Raw genomic sequence first — 21,534 nt, forward strand, 5'->3', positions numbered from 1 at the left:
CAGATGCACGTCTGGTCAGCTCCAGAGACTTGGCTGTTGGCTGTCCTTCCAGCTGACAGAGCCGTGACTACAGCTCACCTGCTTTCCAGGGAGACTCCTATGGAAACTCCGTGGTGAGCCAAATGCTGAGGGACATTTCTTGATGGAAAACCCTCTAACCCATCAGAGGTTATTCCTTCCAGAGAAAGGGGAAGGCAGCGGCCTTCTTGGAAACATCTGTTGGCTTTCTTTCTTTTTTGGATTCTGAATCGGCTGGCGATATTGCACCCATTCCTGCTGAATTGAGAAAATGTCTGGATTTAACTCCACCCGCGTCCTGCTTTAGTGAGGTTTTGTAATTTGAGGAAAATGTTGCTCATTAAGTATTCCTTCTAAAGCTTTATTTTTTTGTTCTCGGACTGAGCCTCTCTTTTGAGTAGCTCACTGTTCCTGTGGGCTGACTTTGTGTGGCTATAATAAAATTGAGGCGGGCAGGGGAAAAGGATATATTGAAAGACCAAGGAAAAGCCGCACCCTCGTTCCTGTCGGCCCTCCAACGGTGCCTTCTGCGTTCTCAGTGCCTCAACAAAAGAATTGAAGCAGCCATAGGCTAATAAGCACAAAAACAGAAGGAAGCTGCCTTAAACGAAGTCAGGCCATCCATCTATCTAGCTCAGTATTGTCTACACTGACTGGCAGCAGCTCTCCAGGTTTTCAGACCAGGGTCTCCACCAGCCGTTCATGGAGAAGCCAGAGACTGCACCTTCTCCATGCAAAGGAGGTGCTCTACCACTGATCTACGGCCTGCCCCAAAGGGCAGGGGCAGCTTTTGTTCACAGGGAAGCATTTCACCCGACTAGCGCAGGCCGCCTGCTAGGAGCCCCAGCTGCCAGTATGAGAAGGCAGAAGGGTGAAATGGCAGCTCTGGAATACAGGCTGAGAACATCCCAGCTGTGCAGCTTGGAAGGGCCTGTCCGAACGCTCTTCTCTTGTTGGGAGGGGTGGCTTGGGTGGAAAAGGGAATAAGGGCATCAGCAGTCTGTGGGGCTGTGTGGAGTCTGCAAGTTCCCAGGGAAGTTATGAAGCCTGTGAATAAATAAATCTGGCTGGCAGCCATCGGCAGGCTTGTGGAAGAATGCTTTTTGAAACGCACTGCCAAGGATTGCCCCACGCCAGGTAGAGTATCACATCTGCATAATGCAAAAGTGTTTTCCTAGTGCACATAGTTCTGGTACGCTGCAGGTAACACTTCTTCACGAGGTCTCTGTCACCACATCTAATCCTTCTCAAGTATTCCAACTCCTTCTCTTGGTTCTATTACATTTTCCCTGCCCTTCATCCAAGGAACTCAGCAGTACCATATGTGAACCCCTCCTTTTATCTTTCTGTAAGGTAGACCATCCTGAGAGGGGGGGAAATAGCTGCCTCATACTCTAACCACTACACTGCACTGCCTCCCTAGTGCTAGGAGCTGAGCTCAGTGTGACTTCTGTCCTGGGGACCAACATCTCCCGCCCACCCACCATATCATTAAGTGGAACTCGGGTCATGATTTTTGTTCACCCCTTGGCAACTTGGCACCCACATGACATTTTGGACTACAACTTCCAGCAGCCCCAGCATTGTACAGGTGTGCTGGCTGAGGCTGATAGGAATTGTAGTCCAGAGTATCTGGTCGGTGCCCTGTTGGCAAAGACTGCTTTTGCCCATTGTGTCCTTATGTTCCCTTCCCCCTCTGGCATCTGCTGTTATTGTGGAACAAGGAGGAAACTCTCCTCGAAACAGCCACCCCTCCAGTGACACCCCCGTTGCCTGATGCTTGCTTGCAGTGGTTGCTGGCACCTCAGCCACTTTGTTCACTTAAGCATCTGCATGTGGCAGGCTGTGTGTGTGTGTGCTGTTGTCATTTAAAAATGAAAACCAAGGTGGTTAAGCTTGGCATGGCATTAGCCACCCAAAAAGCAACTGATCCAGACAGGGTCCAATTGGTCACCTCATTATTTGATCAACACTCCCACATGGGAAAAGTAGCTGTGAGAGGCAAAATAGCATCAAGGCTTGTTTTCAACCCCTACATGTATAGCTGCCACTCAGCAAGTTACGTTGCCTGATCTGGATTACTGTGCGTTAAGCCTGGCATTCGAACAAGGTGAATAATTGCTTTTTCATCTTTGTGATTTGAGTGGCCAAACAGGCAATGAAAGACTGGGCTTTGCAGGATCTGCTGGCTGCTTGGGGCATGTATCTCTTGTCCCTTGCTGGAAGGAAGCACGTTGATACTCACCACCCTGTAGACAGCAGCATGATGCAGTACATAGATCTGAGGTCAGAGCCTTCCCCATGCTAGTGTCCTCCAGAGATGTTCTGGACTACAGCTCCCATCAGCTCCAGCCAGCACTTGGGAATTGTCCTCCAGAGATGTTCTGGACTGCACCAGCCTGGGGAAGGCTGACCTCAGAAGGGGACCTGGTACCTCCATAGATACGAAAGCATATTTGTGCTGTCTTGCATTATTCTATGTACAAATAATTTCATTGCCTTTTTTTGTTGCCTCTCTCAACAGAGCTGAGAAAACTGAAGTCCTCAGTGAAGATCTGCTACAGGTATTTTAATGTATTAATTAATGTCTGTGTTTGTGGTTTAGCAGGGGGTGCTGCTTGTCACATGTCGGATGGCTGCGGTTTCAGGCTAGAGAAAAAAGAATCTACTGGGTTACGCAGTAGCCAGAAGGGAGTTTGTTAGGGGGAGCAGGAGCATGGTCAAAAGTGAAATAAAACAGAGAAGTGTTAGTATTCAAAATCTCTGTGCTTACCGCAGCATGGCAAATCTTGGTGTGGTTATGCAAGGCCTACCTCTACTCCATTTAAGGGGGAAATGATCTCTGCACATTGTTTAGATTGAATAAATAAGCATCTGTTTTACTTAATTTGTCTAGTTTCCTAAGACAGAGCAAGAAGAGAAGAAGCCTCCTGGTGCGCAGAAGTATGTTCACTTAGACTAACACCTTTCGAATAGAAATCCTCCTTCAGGGGCAGCCAACTTCAGACTTTGCTCTCCAACTCTGTTGCAGGAAGAACCAGTGGGACCAAAGACTCGGGTTGGTTGTGCTGCAGAGACTGCCCCCGAAGAAGGACTTCTGCACACCTGGAGTCTCCCTCTCATTTTTCTTTCTTTGGTGCCTTCCCATTTTTCTCTTCCTGCCCAGGGCAGAGGTAACCAGCTGTGCAGATTATTCCTGACTGCTGGTCTGCCCTGCTGTGGCACCTGGGATTTTATTGAATATTGCCTGTGTATTTTGAAGGTTATTCTCCCAGCCATAAAGGAAATGGAATAAAAACAAATGTAAGCTAAGAGCCTCAAAATGCTGAAATGTCTCCCATGTCCCAAATATTGTGGTTAATATTGTGTGTTTGTGTGTGGTCTCAGAAATGTGTAAAGCATACAGCCCTACTTAGAGCCTTTCAGCTGCAAGTTTCATATGCAGTACTATCTCTGTTAACCAAGTAGATGCTTTCCTGAATATTACTTCTTTAACAGAAACTTTGGTACCAGATAAAGGATTAAAATGGAAAGAGTAGGGACAGGCACCCACTCATAGATGGCGGGGGCAGCTTCAACAGGGGCTTTAAAGGGTGCCTACCAGCACGCACTCACTCCACCTCTTCTGAATCGTATTGGATCCTTCCCTCTGTAGCCCTGGAAGAAAGCAAGAGATGTCTTTAATGCAAAGAAAGCACACAGGATTATCAGTTTGATAGCAAAGCAAAGGCACAGGCTGGTCAGTTTCACCTTAAAGCAAAGACACAGGCTGGTCAGTTTCACCTTAAAGCAAAGGCACAGGCTGATCAGTTTCACCTTAAAGCAAAGGCACAAGCTTGAAAGTTTTAGTTAGTTTCACCTTAAAAAGCCTTTCTTAAAGGGAGCTTTGTTCCTGGTGGATTCCATAACTGAGGTATTATTGTAGGTCTGAGTTTGACTGGAGAGACAGAGATTGCTCCTCTGCCCTTGTCAGTATCTGTTGAAATCAGGATCTGTTGCACTGACTGAGAGAAGTTTTGTCTCATTCCTTTGTTGGATTCATCGGGTGAGATACAGTGATGTCCGCCCACTTGTGCCACAGAAATCCACTTGCGCAATGAAACTTCCAATTTTCCTTTGTCTCCCTCCCACATGCACCCCAAAATCTGCTCTGGAGGATCCCTTAACTCTCTGGTGCAGTTATTTTGGACACACGGGAGTGCTGGAGAGAGGAGAGGAAGGAGAAGCCCTGTCATGCAGGCATACCTTCTCGCGCTACGTTGAGTCTCACCTCAAACCTGCTCAATCCTGTGGGTTTCTGCAATTTTTGCAAGTGCTCGCATTTCCCCCCCTCTGCTCCAGGGACAGATAACGATGATACCCCTTCTCAGGATTCTGTGAAATCTTTCTTATCTGCCACTGAAATTGATAAATTATGGCCACTATGTTTCTTGTGCCACGCATATGAAGACTGTACTATATTATTGTTCCTGCAGTATTCACTAAGCACTTCACCTTCAATGGAATGGAAAGAAGGGCAGGTTTTTTGTTGACTGGAAAGTGTATGCAAGCAGTGAAATACCGTATATTCTGTTACATTTGTGGAATGCTTATCGGTTTGTATTTATGGCTTTCCTCTTGGAGACAAGGAAGGGAGGCTGACGTTCCAAATCAGTGCATGCTGCCCACAGCCACTGCCTTGCTCTCTGTTTTCCATCCGAGTTCTGCTCCACCTTCCAGACTTGAGGCTCAGCTGTTTGTTTTATAGATGTGGGGTCTAAAGCCATTTTCCCCGATTTATTTTTATATTCCAACTTTCCTTCATGTGACTAAATAGGGTTGTGGTCTTTCTGAATCAGAGGGGTGGGAAAGAGGCAGGTTTGGCAGCACCGCTGTGTAAATATCTGCAGCAGAGGGTCTTTAAGAAAAAACTGTCTTGTTGCCTTGGTGATCCTGTGAAATATTTTTGGGGGGGGGGAGGTTGGAGAGAAGCCAGCGATTCTTCCAGCCAACTCTTGGCAAGCCATTTTTTTCAAGCATGGGTTTCCCAGGCACAAATGCTTGACCTGTCAACGCCCAAATGGAACGGTTTGCTCACTTGCTTGTTTTGCTTTGCTGTTGGAAGCCTTCCAAGGGTGATGACGGGTGTACATTTTCTGTTGCGTCTCCTTATGTGGCATTCCATGTGTTTCACCATATGGCAGAAATGTTTTGTCCTTTGGAATACTCTCCTTTGAAACACATTAATTTCCTAAGACAGAGAAGGGCCGTTTCTGGCAGAAGGAACCGTTCTATACGTTGTCCTAGACACCGTTAAATGCCAAGTGGCTTAACATGCTGTGCAGATGAGTTGAGAAGGAGGCAGGTCTTTAGAGCTTATGCATAAATGTTTGTTTGCTGATAGGAACAACAGCAATGTTATTATTGTTGGGAGAACTGAAAAGTGTTTCAAAAGCGTAGCTTGTTACAGAGCTATGGGGCTCAGCAATGGTTGCCCCTCTGCCTCGGAGCACACAGCCAGAAGAGGCCAAGGCTGCTTGTACCCTCTCTCTGAATTTGAGGGTTTCTGTTTGCAAAGGAGACCTGGGCTGTTAACAGGCCATCCTCCCTTGTATTCTGAATATCAGGTGGAGCTGTGATAATCAGACAAAAGGTCAAAGGCTTATTGTGTGGAGACTCAGTCGTATGGCTTTGTCCCAACTGAAAGAGGTTTTTCTGGCCCGGGGAAGAAGAGACCAGGGGGAAGGCGTTTGGGCCAGAGGAAATGCTTGGATCGGGTCCCAGCCTTCCGAGGGGGAACTCCTGTCTGTTCCAGTCTACTCGCCAACTGCAGAAGCCGACCAAACTGGAGGCAGCGGATTGAACATCCTGCTTGTGGCCAGCCTTGCAGCGCAGGGCTCAGCCGCGCATTGCAAAATTCGTATGGAGGGGGATCCCCAGCTGCCTGGGTAGTTCTGCTTTGCTGGATCATGCCAGCTTGTTCAGGACAGTGGCTCCAAATAGCGTTCCTGGAGGAGGGCTTGAATTGTGCCGGGGGGGCGGGGAGAAAAGCTATTCTATGCCCATCGGAGCAGGGAGGGGGGCCCTGCAGGGACCCTCTGTCAGCGCCTCTCCCACAAGCCTCTTTCGCCCGTAATTTGCAGTGACATTACAAAGGAGGGAGGCCATTATTATTGTTGTTGTTGTTAACAACAACAACAACAACAAATAGTTACCTGCCCATCACCCCAAAGTCCCAGGGCGGGTTACAACAGTTTAATCTAAGAAGATGTTTTGAAAGCTTTTTTTTTTTAAGAAACGTTTTTACAGATGCTTTGTTTTAATGTGTTTTAAAGTTAGTTTTTATGAAGTGTTAAAGTTTTTAGTGCTCTTGTTTGCCGCCCTGGGCTCCTGCTGTGAGGAAGAGCGGGATATAAATCAAATAATAAATAGATAAACAGTTTTAAAACACTGGGGAGGGCAGCTATGAGAGAACTAAAAAAGGTCCTCAAATACAAAGATGTATCACTGAACACTAAAGTCAGGGTCATTCAGACCATGGTGTTCTCGATCTCTGTGTATGGATGTGTGTGTTGGACAGTGAAAAAAGCTGATAAGAGAAAAATAAACTCATTTGAAATGTGGTGTTGGAGGAGAGCTTTGCGCATACCATGGACTGTGAAAAAGACAAATACAGTAATTGGGTGTTAGAACAAATTAAACCAGAACTGTCACTAGAAGCTAAAATGATGAAACTGAGGTTATCATACTTTGGATACATCATGAGAAGACATGATTCACTAGAAACGATAATAATGCTGGGGAAAACAGAAGGGAGTAGAAAAAGAGGAAGGCCAAACAAGAGGTGGATTGATTCCATAAAGGAAGCCACAGACCTGATCTTCCAAGATCTGAACAGGGTGGTTCACGACAGATACTACTGGAAGTCACTGATTCATAGGGTCGCCATAAGTCATAGTTGACTTGAAGGCACATAACAGCAACAACAACAAACAACATCACAGAAAATTGTGTGGTTCCTAAAAATATACACCTCATGTGTTGAAGCTAGGGTAAAGAGGTTCGTCTTCAGCATTTGCTGGAAGTTGCACAATGAAGTTGCCAAACGCACCTTGGTGGGGAGGGAATTCCACAGATTAGGGGCTGCCACAGAGAATGCCCTCTCCTGCCCTCCCCGTCCCCCCATGCACAGAGGGGCATGAGGGAATCCCTGAAGCATCACCATTACCCAAGAACCACAATATGTATCTGCTTATATCCTACTTCCCAACCTTAGCGTAAGCAGCATGCAGCAATATTTTAAAACTCACACAAGAAGACAAGCAAAGCCAGAGGCAGTAACAGAGCTAACAGAGTCTTATCCAGGAGCCTGGCTCACTGACTTCCACGAGGCAATGTTACCTGGAGCTGATTGAGAAAACACGTATGCATCTCTTTGAGGATAAGACTGAAGTGTGCCTCCAGTTCTAATCTGGTTGGCCTTTCCCCTCCACCGCCACAGGATAGTAGCACCAAGGGCCATATTGTGAGCCACTTTGAGGATTTCGGCCTAAAAGTAGGATACAAATCTACCAAATAAATGAAAAGGTTTGGGGAAGCAAGTGTTCAGCATCATTTTTAAGAGATCCAGGGTGTGTTGCAGGTTTGGATGTGATGTTTATTAATTTATTTTGGCTTCCACACACATATCTCAAGGCAGTGTACAGAATACAATAAAAACAGCTAAAAAAGATTTAAAACACAGAAAAATAACAGCTGATGAATTTAAAAGCAATACAAAGTAGATGCCCATGGCAGAGACCTCTTCAGCCAGCTGGGAAAGCTTGTCAGAACAGAAACCTTTGCTTAAGAACATAAGAACATTCACTCATAGGCAAAAAACCTTGCGGTTTAAGAATGTACCTATAGCCCACAGATATTTCTACCAAACTTTAAAAAGCAGGGAAATTGGGCAGCTATAGTGAATGCACCAGGGGAGCAGGAGACCTGAACTCCTCTCTGAGATATTGTACTGCCCTACAAAGTTGTCAAAATGCAAACACAATTTGGGTTGGTCTTTCACAGTCCAATCCACTTGCTGTGTAGCTTGGAAGAATTTGGTAACATGTGCCTCTGAGCATATGGTGAGTGGTGGCAACACCTGCCATCTCCAAAGATGGAGAATTATATTTTTGTATGTTTGTTGGTGTTCTTCTTACTTTGCTTCTTTCCTGTGTTACTAATGTTTCTACAGAGAATCTAAACTAGAAAATTGTATTTCCGTCATTATTCATCCTAGAAATCTGTGTCAAATTTATTTTTATTAATTTCAAAGCCTTTTTATTGGTTAATGTCATATGATGGTGAAGATAGCCTTTTTTGTTTCAAACTGGAGGTTATGGTCTATTTCTATTTTGGGTGCATTAACAGTTGGACCTGAAACTGCAGTTTAATGTAAAATCAGACTGATTACAATATGCTGCTACTTTAGCAATGGCTCTAGTTGTTGGAAAAAAGAGGATGCATGTTTTCAGCCTGCTATGTTTAAACCACTTTATTTAAGGCAAGGTGTTCACAATCAATTAAAAACATAGAGCACACCTAGAATTTTGCTAGAATATATTTCTCCTCCCATTGTTTTATCTTGTGCAAATTGAGACACTTCTGAGGTCCACTGGAGATTATTTTGCAGACGTCAGAGCTATTATTCCACAATTATGTTTGGAGTTTTTTTAGTATAAATTTTGCAAAGTGTTGCTGTACTTCACATATTCATAGAAACAAAAACAAAAGAAAATGATTTCCTATAGAAAACTTCACTAAAATTGCAAAGTAAATCAGACATATTTAAAGTGACCATCTGAACTATATCAACTGTCTTAATAATGTTGCTTCCTCCCGGCTAAAACAAGATCAGCATAGGACATATCTGCTATTATTTGGGCTGATTACAGGTGTTGCCACCACTCACCATATGCTCAGAGGCACATGTTACCAAATTCTTCCAAGCTACACAGCAAGTGGATTGGACTGTGAAAGACCAACCCAAATTGTGTTTGCATTTTGACAACTTTGTAGGGCAGTACAATATCTCAGAGAGGAGTTCAGGTCTCCTGCTCCCCTGGTGCATTCACTATAGCTGCCCAATTTCCCTGCTTTTTAAAGTTTGGTAGAAATATCTGTGGGCTATAGACATTCTTAAACCGCAAGGTTTTTTGCCTATTAGTGAATTTCCCTGCTTTTTAATCCAGGAGGTAAGAAATGAGATCCTGTGCAAGTTTGCTGAGAATGGATTGATCATTTGCATGCTTATTGAGTTAAGTGGGATTTACACACACACACACCAGGCAATCATGCTTAGGATAGGTGAAACTGACCACAGGGGGTGGGGAAGGGAGGAGAGGGAGGCGGGAGGGGTGGAAAGGCAGAGGGGAGGACTGGGAGGGGAGCAGGCAGGAGGGGGAGGGGAGAAGGACAGATGTGGTAGTTTGCATGTTTATTGATTATTGAGTTCAGTGGGATTTACTCCTGTGCAATCATGCTTAGGATAGGTAAAACTGACTTGGGGGGGAGGGACGGAGGGCTGGAATGGGCAGGGAAGCGGAAGAAGGAAGAGGGGAGGAGGCAGGGAGAGGAGAGGGGAAGGAGGGAAAAGGCAGGTCTGATCATTTGTATGATTATTGAGTTGAATCGGATATACTCCTATGCAATCATGATTAGGATAGGTAAAACTGACCAGGCTGGGCCTGCCAACCAAGACGTCTTCTGTATCTTTCACAGTTGGGCAGGGGGAAGGGACAATTCTACCTTGTGGTTTTTCCCATTACAATGTTGCAAGAACACTGGCACTTGGCTGACTTTCTCTTCTCCTAAAGATACAGGATCAGTCTCAGGCCCTGAACCTGGCAACCCTACCTCCCACCCAAATTTAAAACAAAGCTGTCCCTGGCCACATTCACACCAGGCCTCTATTACACTTTGGACAATCATTATTTATTTATCTATTTATTTAGTGTATTTATATACCACCCCATAGCTGAAGCTCTCTGGGCAGTTTACAATAACTAAAAACATTAAAAACAAATATACAAATTTAAAAACACATCTTTTTAAAACAATTTAAAACAATTTATCATGGCTTCTCTCAAAGCCATGGCTCAAAGCCAATCATGGCTTCTCTCAAAGAATCCTGGGAAGTGTAGTTAGTGAAGGGTGCTGAGAGTTGCTAGGAGACGCCCTGTTCCTCTCACAGACCTTCAATCAGAGTGGCTGACTGTTAACCATTCTCTCAGGGGAATAGGAGTCTCCTCTCAGCACCCTTCACAAACTACACTTCCCAGGAGTCTTTGAGGGCAGCCATGACTGTCTGAAGTGAAATCAAGTCTGGTGTGGGTGTGGCCCCCTGATTAGCCAAGCCCAGCAGCTGTGAGGCATTTAGAACACTGACAGTTGGTCCTTACTGAGCATGCTCTGCGCTATGATTGGGTCCCAGCCAAAATTTATTAAATTAATTAAAAATCAGCCAGGCATTTTTTAAACTTGTAAACTGCAGCAGATGAAGGTCAGAGTATGGGGCAACGTCAGTATTAGGATTACAGGTACTCTGTGAACATGGCTGATTTTTAATGAATGACAACAGATTATAACTCTCAGAGAAAAAAGTCCAAAAGGGCTCTGAGGTTTTTCTCTCTCTTTTTACACTTTGAACTGTCTATTCTCTCTGACTGTTTTTTGTATCGCCATGAAAATTGACAGGGTTGTTAAGCAAGCGTTTCTGAGTTCAGGACTATAAGTTATGTAAGGTTTTGTTTTTAAATGAGCTTATGGGAAGCATCAGAATGGCATGGGGGTATTTTCCATTTAACATTGCGGAATGCGAAAAATCCCCGCTGACTATAGTATACAGCCACTCCCGTGGCTGTATAATAAGAACATAAGAAGAGCCTGCTGGATCAGGCTAGTGGCCCATCTAGTCCAGCATCCTGTTCTCACAGTGGCCAACCAGGTGCCAGGTGTTTTTGGAAAGTGCCAACAGTGGACTCGTGTATCTTGACAGTGGTACTTGTCAAAAGACCAGAGGGCACTAAAGTATATAAATACTTAAATATATAAATATATAGCGTGCTTTCAGATTAAACGAGGCCTTTACCTTCTGATATGAGATGCGTAGTTTGAGCAGTGCCCACCTTTAACCACACTGGGCAGGCTTTGAAAATGGAGGGTAATGATCTTGGCCAGTATTTCACTCCAGTCTGTTTTGAAAGTTATTGATCTGTTAAATAGCCATTGCTCTTAAAGTTATGCGTGTGTCCTACGGCGGCTGCTAAAATGAGGAGGCGAGCTTCGTAAAAGCAAATCTAGGTAGGCATTGAGGAGCTGCAGACGTCTTAGCCAGAATGTGTAGCATCAGAGTTGGTGGTGTTCTCAAAGATCACCTAGTCCCTAGTCTCAAAGATCACCTCTTTCCTGATGCAGGAAATCCAGTGCAATGGTGTAGGTGGCCACCCAAGCTGTGCTTAAAAGCTTCCAGCAAAGAAGATGGACCCTCTGCCTTCCATGGCTTTTCTGCCCCACTGTTATGCAGCTGATACCATTGGGCAGTTCTTTATAATGCTTAGTCAAAACCCTCTTTCTTATACCGCAAATGTGTATGTTCTGGTCCAGGGGAGGGGGAAAAATTGCTCCATCATCTCTTTGACAAGCCCTTTCAGGTATTTGAAGGTGGCTGGCTATTATAGTGCCTCTTCCGCTGTACCCATCTCCTTCCATCTTTCCTCCTTGATCTTGATCTCCTGATCCCACACCGCTTGGTTGGACTGAGAAATAGTCAGGCTGCATATGGGGTAAAACTTGCATTTTTAAGTGTAGCATTGTTAAAAGTCTGGAAAGGGATTCCTATCTCATTACATGCCTTCCTACAGTTGAAACTTGTTAGGCTTTTCCCCCTGATTTTGTTCAAACAGAAACCATTCCAGAAGGCCTCCTTTTAACCTTCATGACTCATCAAAACACAGATAAACTGCATTCCTTTTGCTGTTCTGCATGGAGGTTCCCAGCAGAACTTGGCAGGCGTCTTTGCCCACTCAAGACATTTGAACGAAGATTCTTCCACAGAAAGAATCTCAGCTGCTTATCAGATATGCCTTGCAAGCCTGAACCACCCTTCTGCAGTGACATTCCCTTTCATGTGAGACCTGGAAGCAGCCCCACCATTAAGACTGCGCTGCTCACAAAAGACACCAAGCTTGCCTGTGCGTGGAGTATTGTAGCCCAACGCTTCTGTCAGTTCAAGGCGGTTGACAGTAACTAGTTTCAAAACAATGCAATAACACTTGTGACAGGCCTGGCCAGGCAGTGCTCTCTCTCTCTCTCTCTCTGTGTGTGTCTCTCTCTCTCTGTCTCTCTCTTTCTGGGGGGGAAGAGAGAGAGCGATTGAGAGAGAGATTGGGAGCAGTCTGGTTTGCTCAGCAGCGATGCAGTTGCTGGAGATGACTTGCGAGTAAGAAGAGGCTAATCTGCAGTTCCCCATTCCCTATTTCTTTTTTCCTCCTCCGTCTAGATTGAGCGGCGTCTTGACAACGTGAGGTCTGTCTGCCACTCTTCCTGCAAGCGGCTGGCTATGTGTTTGCATGGACAATGGGGTTCAGATGCGGAAAAGAGACATGTAAGTGCTGACCCCTTGCCCTTCAGAAGTCTTGTGGTGTCTCCACCCAAAAGTACTCCTGTGCCCCTGGGCTGTTGCTGCCAGACACCTGGGGCTCCAATTGCCATAGAAAGGGAGACTAGGTCCACACTGGTCCCTCAGCAGCTCTCTAGTTCTGCAAAATCTCCGGGTTTTCCCCTGGTTAACAGGACCTGCATCTAGCTCATACTGTTTGCATGTGCTATTATTTTGATTTAGTTCCTAATGCAGCAAAAAGGAGACCCCCCCTCGCTCAGAGAGAGAGAGAAGCAGGAAGCAAAGGCGGGTGAGAAAACGTTTTAATATCCAGCGCTTCCTGGACCTCTCTGGTCCTTCATCAGGGAGATCCAAATACAGAAGTTCACTCTTTTGTTATGCTGTCTCCCTTATAGCACAGTAGAAGGAGAGTGGAGTCCTCCTCAGAGTACACCCACTGAAGTTAAAAAAACATGACTGATGTAGGTTCCTTGACTTCAGCGGGCGTACTCTGGTGGGGCTTAGTTGAATACAGCCCAGTCTAACAGAAGATTGAACTTCTGTATTTCAAGCTCCCTGGTGAAACACCTGAAAGGTCCAAAATGCGTTGGATATTAAACATTTAGTTCAGGGTTGGGGAACCTTTTGGCCCCCCACATGTTGCTGAATGACAACTCCCATCAGCCCTTGCAGCATGCATGGCCAAAGGAGAGGGATAATGGGAGTTGTCATTCAGCAACACCTGGAGGGCCACAGGTCCCCCACACCTATTTAATCCCTCACCAGCATGTAAAGCGCTGGGTGCCTCCCGCAGAGACCTTGCACATTCTGCTCCTTTAGCAGAGCCACCTCCTGCTCTGGCATCCCACAGATGCCCAGTGCCCTCTCTCAACTGGCAGCAGCTGTGGAGCTTGTGCTGGGGGCAGATGAGGAACTCCAGTGATGCAGGTGGGGGCCACCACGCTTGAAGGAGGAGCGGGGGCTGCTCAGGCCCTGCCACCTCCCGTCTGTGCACAGTGTAATTTAAGGACGCCTCAGTGCAGCACCTGTGTTCTCCCAGAGGCCTGGGGTGCCTCAGCCCTCCCACAATCAGCTATCTCCAATCGATCAGCTTCTGACGGTGATCCTTTGGGCTTATCTTGAGAGAGGCAGACACACTTCCTTGCGATACTTCACCCCTGCACAGACACATTTGCATTTAACTTGGGGTGCTTCCAGGCAGAGGCATGGGGCGCTCTCTCCAGCGCTACTCCTGTCTAGAGCAGAGTTGTTGAAATTAATGGGCATGTCTAACGTTGGTTCATTAATTGCAGCGGGTCTGCTGCGAGTATAACTTTGTTGGCTACAACCCTTAATTTGCACACAGGTGATTGAGATACCACAAATAAGCGGCTGGCAACAGTATTTTTTTTATACTTATGAGAAAGGGTAAATCTGGATTGACTGTGTGTGTATGGGGGTGCAGGGGGAATAATACAGGCTGGCATTTTGATGCCAACAATGTCATGTGGATGTTGCAAAAAAAAAACCCCAAACCTTGCCTACAAGAGGTGCATCCATCCCATAACAAACACCCATCTGCAAGCACCCACTGGCTCTTCTTTTCCATAATAGGAATTTTATCTGAAATCCCTCCCTCTCAGTCAAAAGGAAAAAAAAACATTTTGGATTATGAACAAGAAAGCATGACTGGAGGCAAATAAAAGGAGGAGTGGTTTTAAAGGCATGCGCTGGAGGACGGGTGCTGACGTTTGCACACTCCACGTTTGCCCTAAACTCTCCACGTTAATCTGAAAAAGTGCCGCCACCCACAGGTCCGATCTCTGCAATCGCTAGAGAGGGCTGGAATTGGTGCTGCAGTTCTGATTCTCATGAGCTGGGGGTCCAGGGAGTCTCTGGCAGTTGTTTGCTAGGCTTGGTGAACTCAGTCATCAGGTCAGAGCCTCCCCCCCCCTCAAAACCCACTCCCTTTAAATCCCTTGCATAAGATTGTCCGGCCCACCCAAGAGCTTAGTTCCTTTTCCTCCCTTTGTTGTCACCATGGTCCTTGTTCTTTCCCCCGATGCTCAAGTCCAATAGCCTTAGCCCCAGTGACGGTGACTGGATCAGGGTGACTAAACTGTGCTGAGCGATGCTGCGTTACATTATTATAAGTGGCATTTATTTCCCTCTGCAGAAAAAGCTCCCGCTCACTGCTTTTGCTCAGAATATGCAAGAAGGTGCTCTGCAGCTAAGCGACGAAACTTTGCTGGGGTAAGGGTTGCATTGTTGTTGTTTCCTGGACCGGTTGTGGTCACTGGGGTTTTGGAAATGACCCTTCTGAATGCAGTTGATACTTGCTTAGTCCCCCCCCCCCCGAATGCTAGACTTGCTTTTGGCCGTTTTCCAAACTGCAGTGAAGCCTCGATGTTGCTCCAGTATGTTTGCAGCATCTTGGTCATTGCCTGAAACACATTTTTAAAATAATACTTTGTTTAAAAAACAATACAAATCTCACACCTTGCTGGGTACAATTTGTAGAAAGAGCAATCATTACATATTTTTTTTAACTACTGTAGAATCTCACAGGTGCAAAGGGAACGCCAGAAACCGCCTTACACTGAATCAGAACCACATTTCCACAATAACTGGCTGTGGCTCTTCAGGGTTTCATGCAGGAGCCTCTGTCAGCCCTCCCTCGAGAGACTGAACCTGGGACCTTTTGCATGCAAGGCAGATGGTCTGCTGCTGACATGCAGCCCTTCTCCACATTAGACTATCTAACACTCATTTGGTGGGTAAATTTGTAGCCCATCTTTCCACAAATGGTACTCAAAGTATTTTTAGTTAATTTAAGACAAGCATATGAATCATGATTGCTAAACCTGTTGGTTGTCTGTTAACAAAACAGCGACTTTCAAGAAATACCTGGGGTTTGGTCAGTTATAACCAGTGACCTTACGCACGCTAGGCAAACGCACCAGTTCAGCAGAAATTTTAAAAAATAATAATCCAAGTTACGAATTTGATCCCGAAACATTTTAAATGTGAAAACTAAAACCCTGCATAACCATATTGTAAACTGCCCTGGAATGTTTTAATTGAAGGGTAGTAATGAAAAATGTGCTAATAAATAAATATAGCATTCCCCTTCCTCCTTGAGTTTAGACACCAAAGTGGTAGGATTTATTGTTAAGCCAGGCTGATGTGACCCCTGACTCTGTATGCTTCCACACGTGGTCTCTACAGAGAGAAAAAAGGATTCTGCCGAAGAACTCTGTAAAACGTTGTAGAGAAGCCTGAACCCTTCTGTCACTCTGTCCTCTGTCTTATCCATCCTAGGGAGGATTCAAAGAGACTTTTATAAGTGCGCCCAAGAGGTTATGTGCATCCAGTTGGATATTTTTCTTTTGAATTGCAGATTTTTGTACTGTATTAGAAACAACTTTATAACTCCATGTTTGAAAGATGACTTTCCATGTGGTATTGTGGGAGGGACTCCTTTCTTTAAAAACAAGAATCTGATAACCTCCAGGCTTGTAGAACTAATGGTTTGGTTTTGTTGAATTTAGTCCTGATGCTGAATTGAATGCGATCCTCTTTATGGGGAATGTGCTTCTGTAAATTAACAGTGTTTTATATGTAGTGCAGAAATAAAGCTTTCCTTCTTGAAAGAACCCCCAGAGGAGGGGTGCAAATGTCCACCCCACAGGCCAGATGCAGCTCACAGGGCCTCCTCACCTCTTCCCTCCACCCCGAGCACTTAGGCTTATTTCCATGGCTGCCATTGGAAACATTTTTAAAAACTAATTGGCTTCTCTTCCCTCCCCCATTCCACATGAAAAATTGCAGGAGGGAGGTGATTTTCAGCAGAGGTCACAGCTGAGGCTAATCCTCCTCATGTCCCACAATCATCTGCACAACGATCACTGTCCCCCAGATATTAGGCTTTTAAATGTTCAAATGCCTTTTTTTAAAGCCTAACTGCTATTGGGGTGTGTGTGACCAAATGGTTCTGTATGTAGATGTGGGTGTATGAGAGAGGGGGGTGTCTGTGGGTGGCCCCACCCAGCTTTTACATTGCTCCCATCTACCACTTGTGGCCCCTCAGAAGGTTTGACCTGAGGGCTAGAAAAGGTGTCCCAGCCCTGGCCTACAGAAATACCTTTGCTTGGTGTGACTTTAGCTGAGCTGCAGAAAAAGTGTTTCGTTTCAGAGCCATGGTGCGTGGGTTGTTTACTAATTTAGGGTGGCAGAGACCCAGGTTCAAATTCTCACCCAGCCCTGAAGCTCACTGTGGGACCTTCAGTCAGTTACCTTCTCTCATGCCTAACTTGTATCTCAACAGGGGTTGTGGGGATAAAATTAGAGGGTGGGGGGGAACCATGCACACTGCCTTGGGCTGTTTGGAAACAAGTCAGAATGGAAATGACATGAAATCAGTTTTGTCGACCAGGTGCTTGTCCCCCTCTGCTAGGTGAACCAAGGAGCTGCCTTTACCTCTTCCCTTTCTTCCTCCAAATGCTTAAACTCCCCATTTGGAACATTTTTCTTTGTTTTAAGGAAAATGCTGGAGACTTGCGGTGAAGCAGAGAATAAGCTTGCAATGGAACTCTCTCACCATGAGGTGCAGGTTGAAAAAGATATTTTAGAACCACTGAACCTACTGACAGAGGTAAGTGCCCTCAGCCTTCTGCAACTGACCACAGCACAAGCTTGACTCATTTCCTCAAAAGATAAAAGCCGCCAGTGAGTCCTAACTATCGGTGCTGCCGCTGTGTGTTCCAGACAAGTACAGCTGTTTGCATGACAAATGTCTCCAATGTCAGCTTTCCTGTCTTGTCCTTTCAGACGGAAATCCCCAACATTCAAAAGCAGAGGAAACAGCTCGCGAAGCTGGTGCTAGATTGGGATTCTGCAAGGGCTAGGTAATGCATGCCGTCTGTCCCGTCCTACGTCAGCACAGGAAATGCCGGCCTCCCATCATTGCTCTGTTGCACCAGGATGCATCCTCCCCAGGAGCAGTTGAGACCCTTGCTCCTGCCTATGCCACATCCAGTCCACAAAACCCTTTCCAACCTGGCCCACCAGATTTGGGGAAGAGACAAGAAGCCTTGTCTCATTGCTTTCTTCTGCTCCTCAGAGTGTCTGCCGGCTCACCAGTCCCACCTGCCATGTGCATTTCAGCATTGTCATAAGGAAGCATAGTTGGTGTGTTTGTAGATGCATAAGACAGGGCCTGTTCTGAGGGTGACAGGGCAGGCTTTGAGCGAACCATAGGGATAGAGGAAAAATCTGTTCAGCTCACTTTTCGCAGCGAGCCAACGCAGTCTGCCATTCCCAAACTTGCTTGCAGATTGGAAGATAACGGTCTGAGATTGCAGACTTTTCCAAATTCTGAATGAAGTTTCGATCCAAAACAATGATACATATTTTACATAAAGACATGCATGCAGATCACATGGTTTAGAGGAAAATGCATTGAAATAAGAAATGCCGTTGGCTTTTCCATGTGGCAAAAGAAATGCTGGCAGACAATAAGGGCTGCTAAAAAAGAATGTTGAGGAGCACATTGCTGAAAACATAAAGAGCACCAGCAGCAGCAGAAAATACTTAAATGCATTAATAGCAGGAGACTTACTGACTAAGGAGGTGGATTGAAATAGTGGCTGCCACTACACTAATTCATGGAGGATAATAAGTCTATCCATGGCTACTAGCCACGATGGCTGTGTGCTGCCTCCACCATCGGAGGCAGGATGCCTAATGCCAGTTGCTGGAATCACAAGTAGGGAGAGTGCTAGTGCACTCAGGTCCTGCTTCCGAGCTTCCCACGGGGACATCTGGTTGGCCGCTGAGAACAGGTTGATGGACTAGATGGGCCTTCAGTCTGATCTACACAGGTCTTTTCTTACGTTCTTATATAAAATAATTGAAATGCACTGAAAAATGCCTATTTTACAGGGAACGTATATACAAAAAGCACAAAATTTATGTGAGGGTTTTTTACATGTTCTTTCAGAATATCTGCAGGAAACAGGGCTGGGGCGACCTATGATTGAGCTCCAGCAAAATTTGCCGTGGAGCGGCCTTAGTCTGGTTCATTGATCCCCAGTTGACCTATCCCACAATGTAGCACATTGCTTTAGAAGCCAAACTTCTCAGCATGTAGATAAAACAGGATCCTAGGCTTTGATTCTGAGCCTACATAGGGCAGGGGCTGTGTCTACTTCCCTCGTCCCGTGCACTCCTTGGCACACTCTGGGCATCACACGAGTGTCTAGTGGATTGGAGTGGGAGATTGGACACCTCCATCATGAGTTGTGGTTTCGTTTTGGGTGTTGGATGCTCTTAGGGACGGTTGCTTGGCTGCACCTGGGGAGGCGGCTAATCGCTGGTCGCCATTTTCCTTTCTGCTGCTCTTTGAGCACCGAGGATAATTTTTGTTCTCTCTTGAGCAGATGGAACCAGGCCCACAAAACGTCAGCTACGAACTTCCAAGGGCTTCCGTCTAAGATAGATTCCCTGAAGGAAGAGATGGATGAAGCAGGGAATAAAGTAGAGCAGTGCAAGGTATGTTGGGACTCTTGGTCCTGTTCCCAGGGAGAATTGGCCTGTGCCCGAGGCCTTCTCTTCCCACCTTATGTTGCAGATGCAGGAGCGGGGAGGCCTGGTCTCTTTATCTGGACTCCAAAGACACCGTCTAGCTCTTTTCCCCAGAGGAAATGCATCCATTAGTCTCCTTCCTGCTAGCCTGTGTTTTTCCATCTCGCCTCTCTTGTTACCAGCCTTTGTCTTCCATGCACTGGGCATGTGGGAGACATTGTCAGCCCTGAAAGCTGATTGCCTGCTTGCCTGCCTTTGCGGCAGAGATGGGGAACCTTCCGCACTCTGAGGGCGGCACTTTCTTCTGGGCAGCCCTCTGGGGGCCGCATGTTGGTGGTGGGCAGGGCCAGAGGCAAAACTGGGCTGAGCAAAGAATGTGGATGTCACCTTTGTGTACCTCAGGCTTCCTCTCCCTCCCTCCTGCCCCCCCAATCAGGGAAGCCCCTTCACGGGGCAAAGCAAACAAGTTACTCCTCCCTCTCCCCCCTCACCTGGTCTTGCCACTGCACATGTCTGTCTGTTCAGGGACAGGGAGGGCACAGGTATTAATATTACTAATATTTTATTAATCACGATGAATAGAAACTAGTTTCTTTAAAGCGGTTGTTAGGCCAGTGGGTATTTTGCCTGATATTCAGCTGTGCATATGAACAAAGTGGTCACCGATGTGTAGAATGTGCGCGGCATGATGGGATTGTGCATTTGCTTTCCACACCCACCCCGGAAAAATGGTGCCTTCCAGAGGCTTTGCTATAGCTGACTTGTGGCTTGTCTTTTTCTCTCCCCCTCCCCCACCCGAAAGGATCAACTTGCAGCAGACATGTATAACTTCATTTCCAAAGAAGGTGACTACGCCCGACATTTTGTCTCTGTGAGTATCTCCCTCCTGTCGCAGCTCTTCCTCCCGACACACATACATTTCATGTGCTTAATCCTTGTGTTCATCAATGCTAACTTTTTGTTTTTAAAATGTGGGTTCTATTCTCAGTTATTAGAAGCCCAAGCAGATTACCATAGAAAAGCATTATCAGTCTTAGAAAAGGTGCTCCCTGAGATCCAGGCCCATCAAGGTAAAGTAAACCTGTGTTCCGCCTCGTGCTTTGCCTGTGCCACCTTTGCACTTCTCCTCCTCTGACTTCTTTTTTCCCCTCTCCCCCCCAGCATGTGATCTTTCTTGAAAAAGAACACGGGGCCTTTCTTAATGGCACTCCTTCTTCCCAAATTGATTGCCCCCTCTCCCCTCTGCAGCTGCATTTCTGACATTCTTCCAAATCTCTGTTAACACACTAACAAGCCACACTGGGCTGGGCTGAAACTCCTCAGGGGCAGTGCCAGGTCCACCCCTGGGCTTGCCCACCCACAGCCATTGCCTCCCCTGCACACTTGTTGCTTTCTTGGTTGCCATGTTTTGGAATCCACAAAGTGCCTGATACTGCCCAGACAAGAATAATCTGTCAGCAGCGGCAGCTGTCCAAGGGTCTCTGGCAGAGAGAGGTCTTACCTTTGCCGACCTTGAATTGCCACAGATTGGAATCCGGGACCTCCTGCATTCAAAGTCACTGAGTTGTGGGCCTCCTTTAAGGCTTGTGCACTCAAGATGCCATGCAGAAACCTGGAAGTGAGGTGCCTTCAGGAGGAGCAGAGCATGGTCTACCAGCTGAGGCAGCCTCCCCAGCCTGGTGCCCTCCGGATGTTCTGGACTGCAATTCCCATCCCAGCTGGCTGTGGCCTCATGATGCTGGGGATGATGCAGGCACAGCCATGTTGGCTGGGGGTGATAGGAGCTGTGGTCCAAAACATCCAGTGGGCTCCAGGTTGTCCAAGGGTGACCCAAAGTGCCAGGGATAGTAGAAGCAAAAGCTTCATAGAAAGGTTGAAAACACTCTGCAGGCCACCCTGTTGATGAGCAAGGCCCTAAGTCAGAGGGGAAAAAGAGCAGACCATGGGTTGTATCCAGCTAAATTCCACTCCGGGTAGACCCACTGATATTGGTGGGCCTAAGTTAGTCATGCCCGTTAAGTTCAATGGGTCTACTCTGAATATGGCTCATGTTGGCTGCAACCCGAAGCTCCTTCTTGTTCACGGTGCTCTTTGCAAATGCACAAGCAGGGCACCGAAATGATAGCCATCCCCTGTTTTTGCCCCAGCACCTGATCTTCAGGAATAGACTACTTCAGTACATGGAGGTTCTGTATGGATAAAACTTTCGCTACCTCCATTTCAAACGTTTAGAGGCAAGTGGCAGTCCATGCACAGCCATCAGGGCACCACCCAGAAACCGGAGGCACATTTATCAGCAGACCTGGGGGAATTAA

At 46.4% G+C, this 21,534-nt stretch overlaps 1 protein-coding gene across 4 annotated transcripts in view; it reads left to right on the top strand.

Annotated features, from left to right (window-relative positions):
* The window catches only part of ARHGAP17 (Rho GTPase activating protein 17), a 63,951-nt gene that overhangs the window by 20,244 nt on the left and 22,173 nt on the right, over window positions 1-21,534 (top strand). For all 4 annotated transcript variants that reach the window (XM_061600121.1, XM_061600120.1, XM_061600123.1 and 1 more), the window contains exons 2-9: window positions 2,543-2,582; window positions 12,536-12,640; window positions 14,811-14,887; window positions 17,177-17,288; window positions 17,465-17,541; window positions 19,075-19,186; window positions 20,022-20,090; window positions 20,208-20,289. In XM_061600121.1, coding sequence (XP_061456105.1) covers window positions 2,543-2,582; window positions 12,536-12,640; window positions 14,811-14,887; window positions 17,177-17,288; window positions 17,465-17,541; window positions 19,075-19,186; window positions 20,022-20,090; window positions 20,208-20,289 — 674 coding nt within the window. The remainder of the gene's footprint in view (window positions 1-2,542; window positions 2,583-12,535; window positions 12,641-14,810; window positions 14,888-17,176; window positions 17,289-17,464; window positions 17,542-19,074; window positions 19,187-20,021; window positions 20,091-20,207; window positions 20,290-21,534) is intronic.

This window comes from Rhineura floridana, chromosome 17, assembly GCF_030035675.1.
Source record: "Rhineura floridana isolate rRhiFlo1 chromosome 17, rRhiFlo1.hap2, whole genome shotgun sequence".
NCBI classification, from domain to species: domain Eukaryota; kingdom Metazoa; phylum Chordata; class Lepidosauria; order Squamata; family Rhineuridae; genus Rhineura; species Rhineura floridana.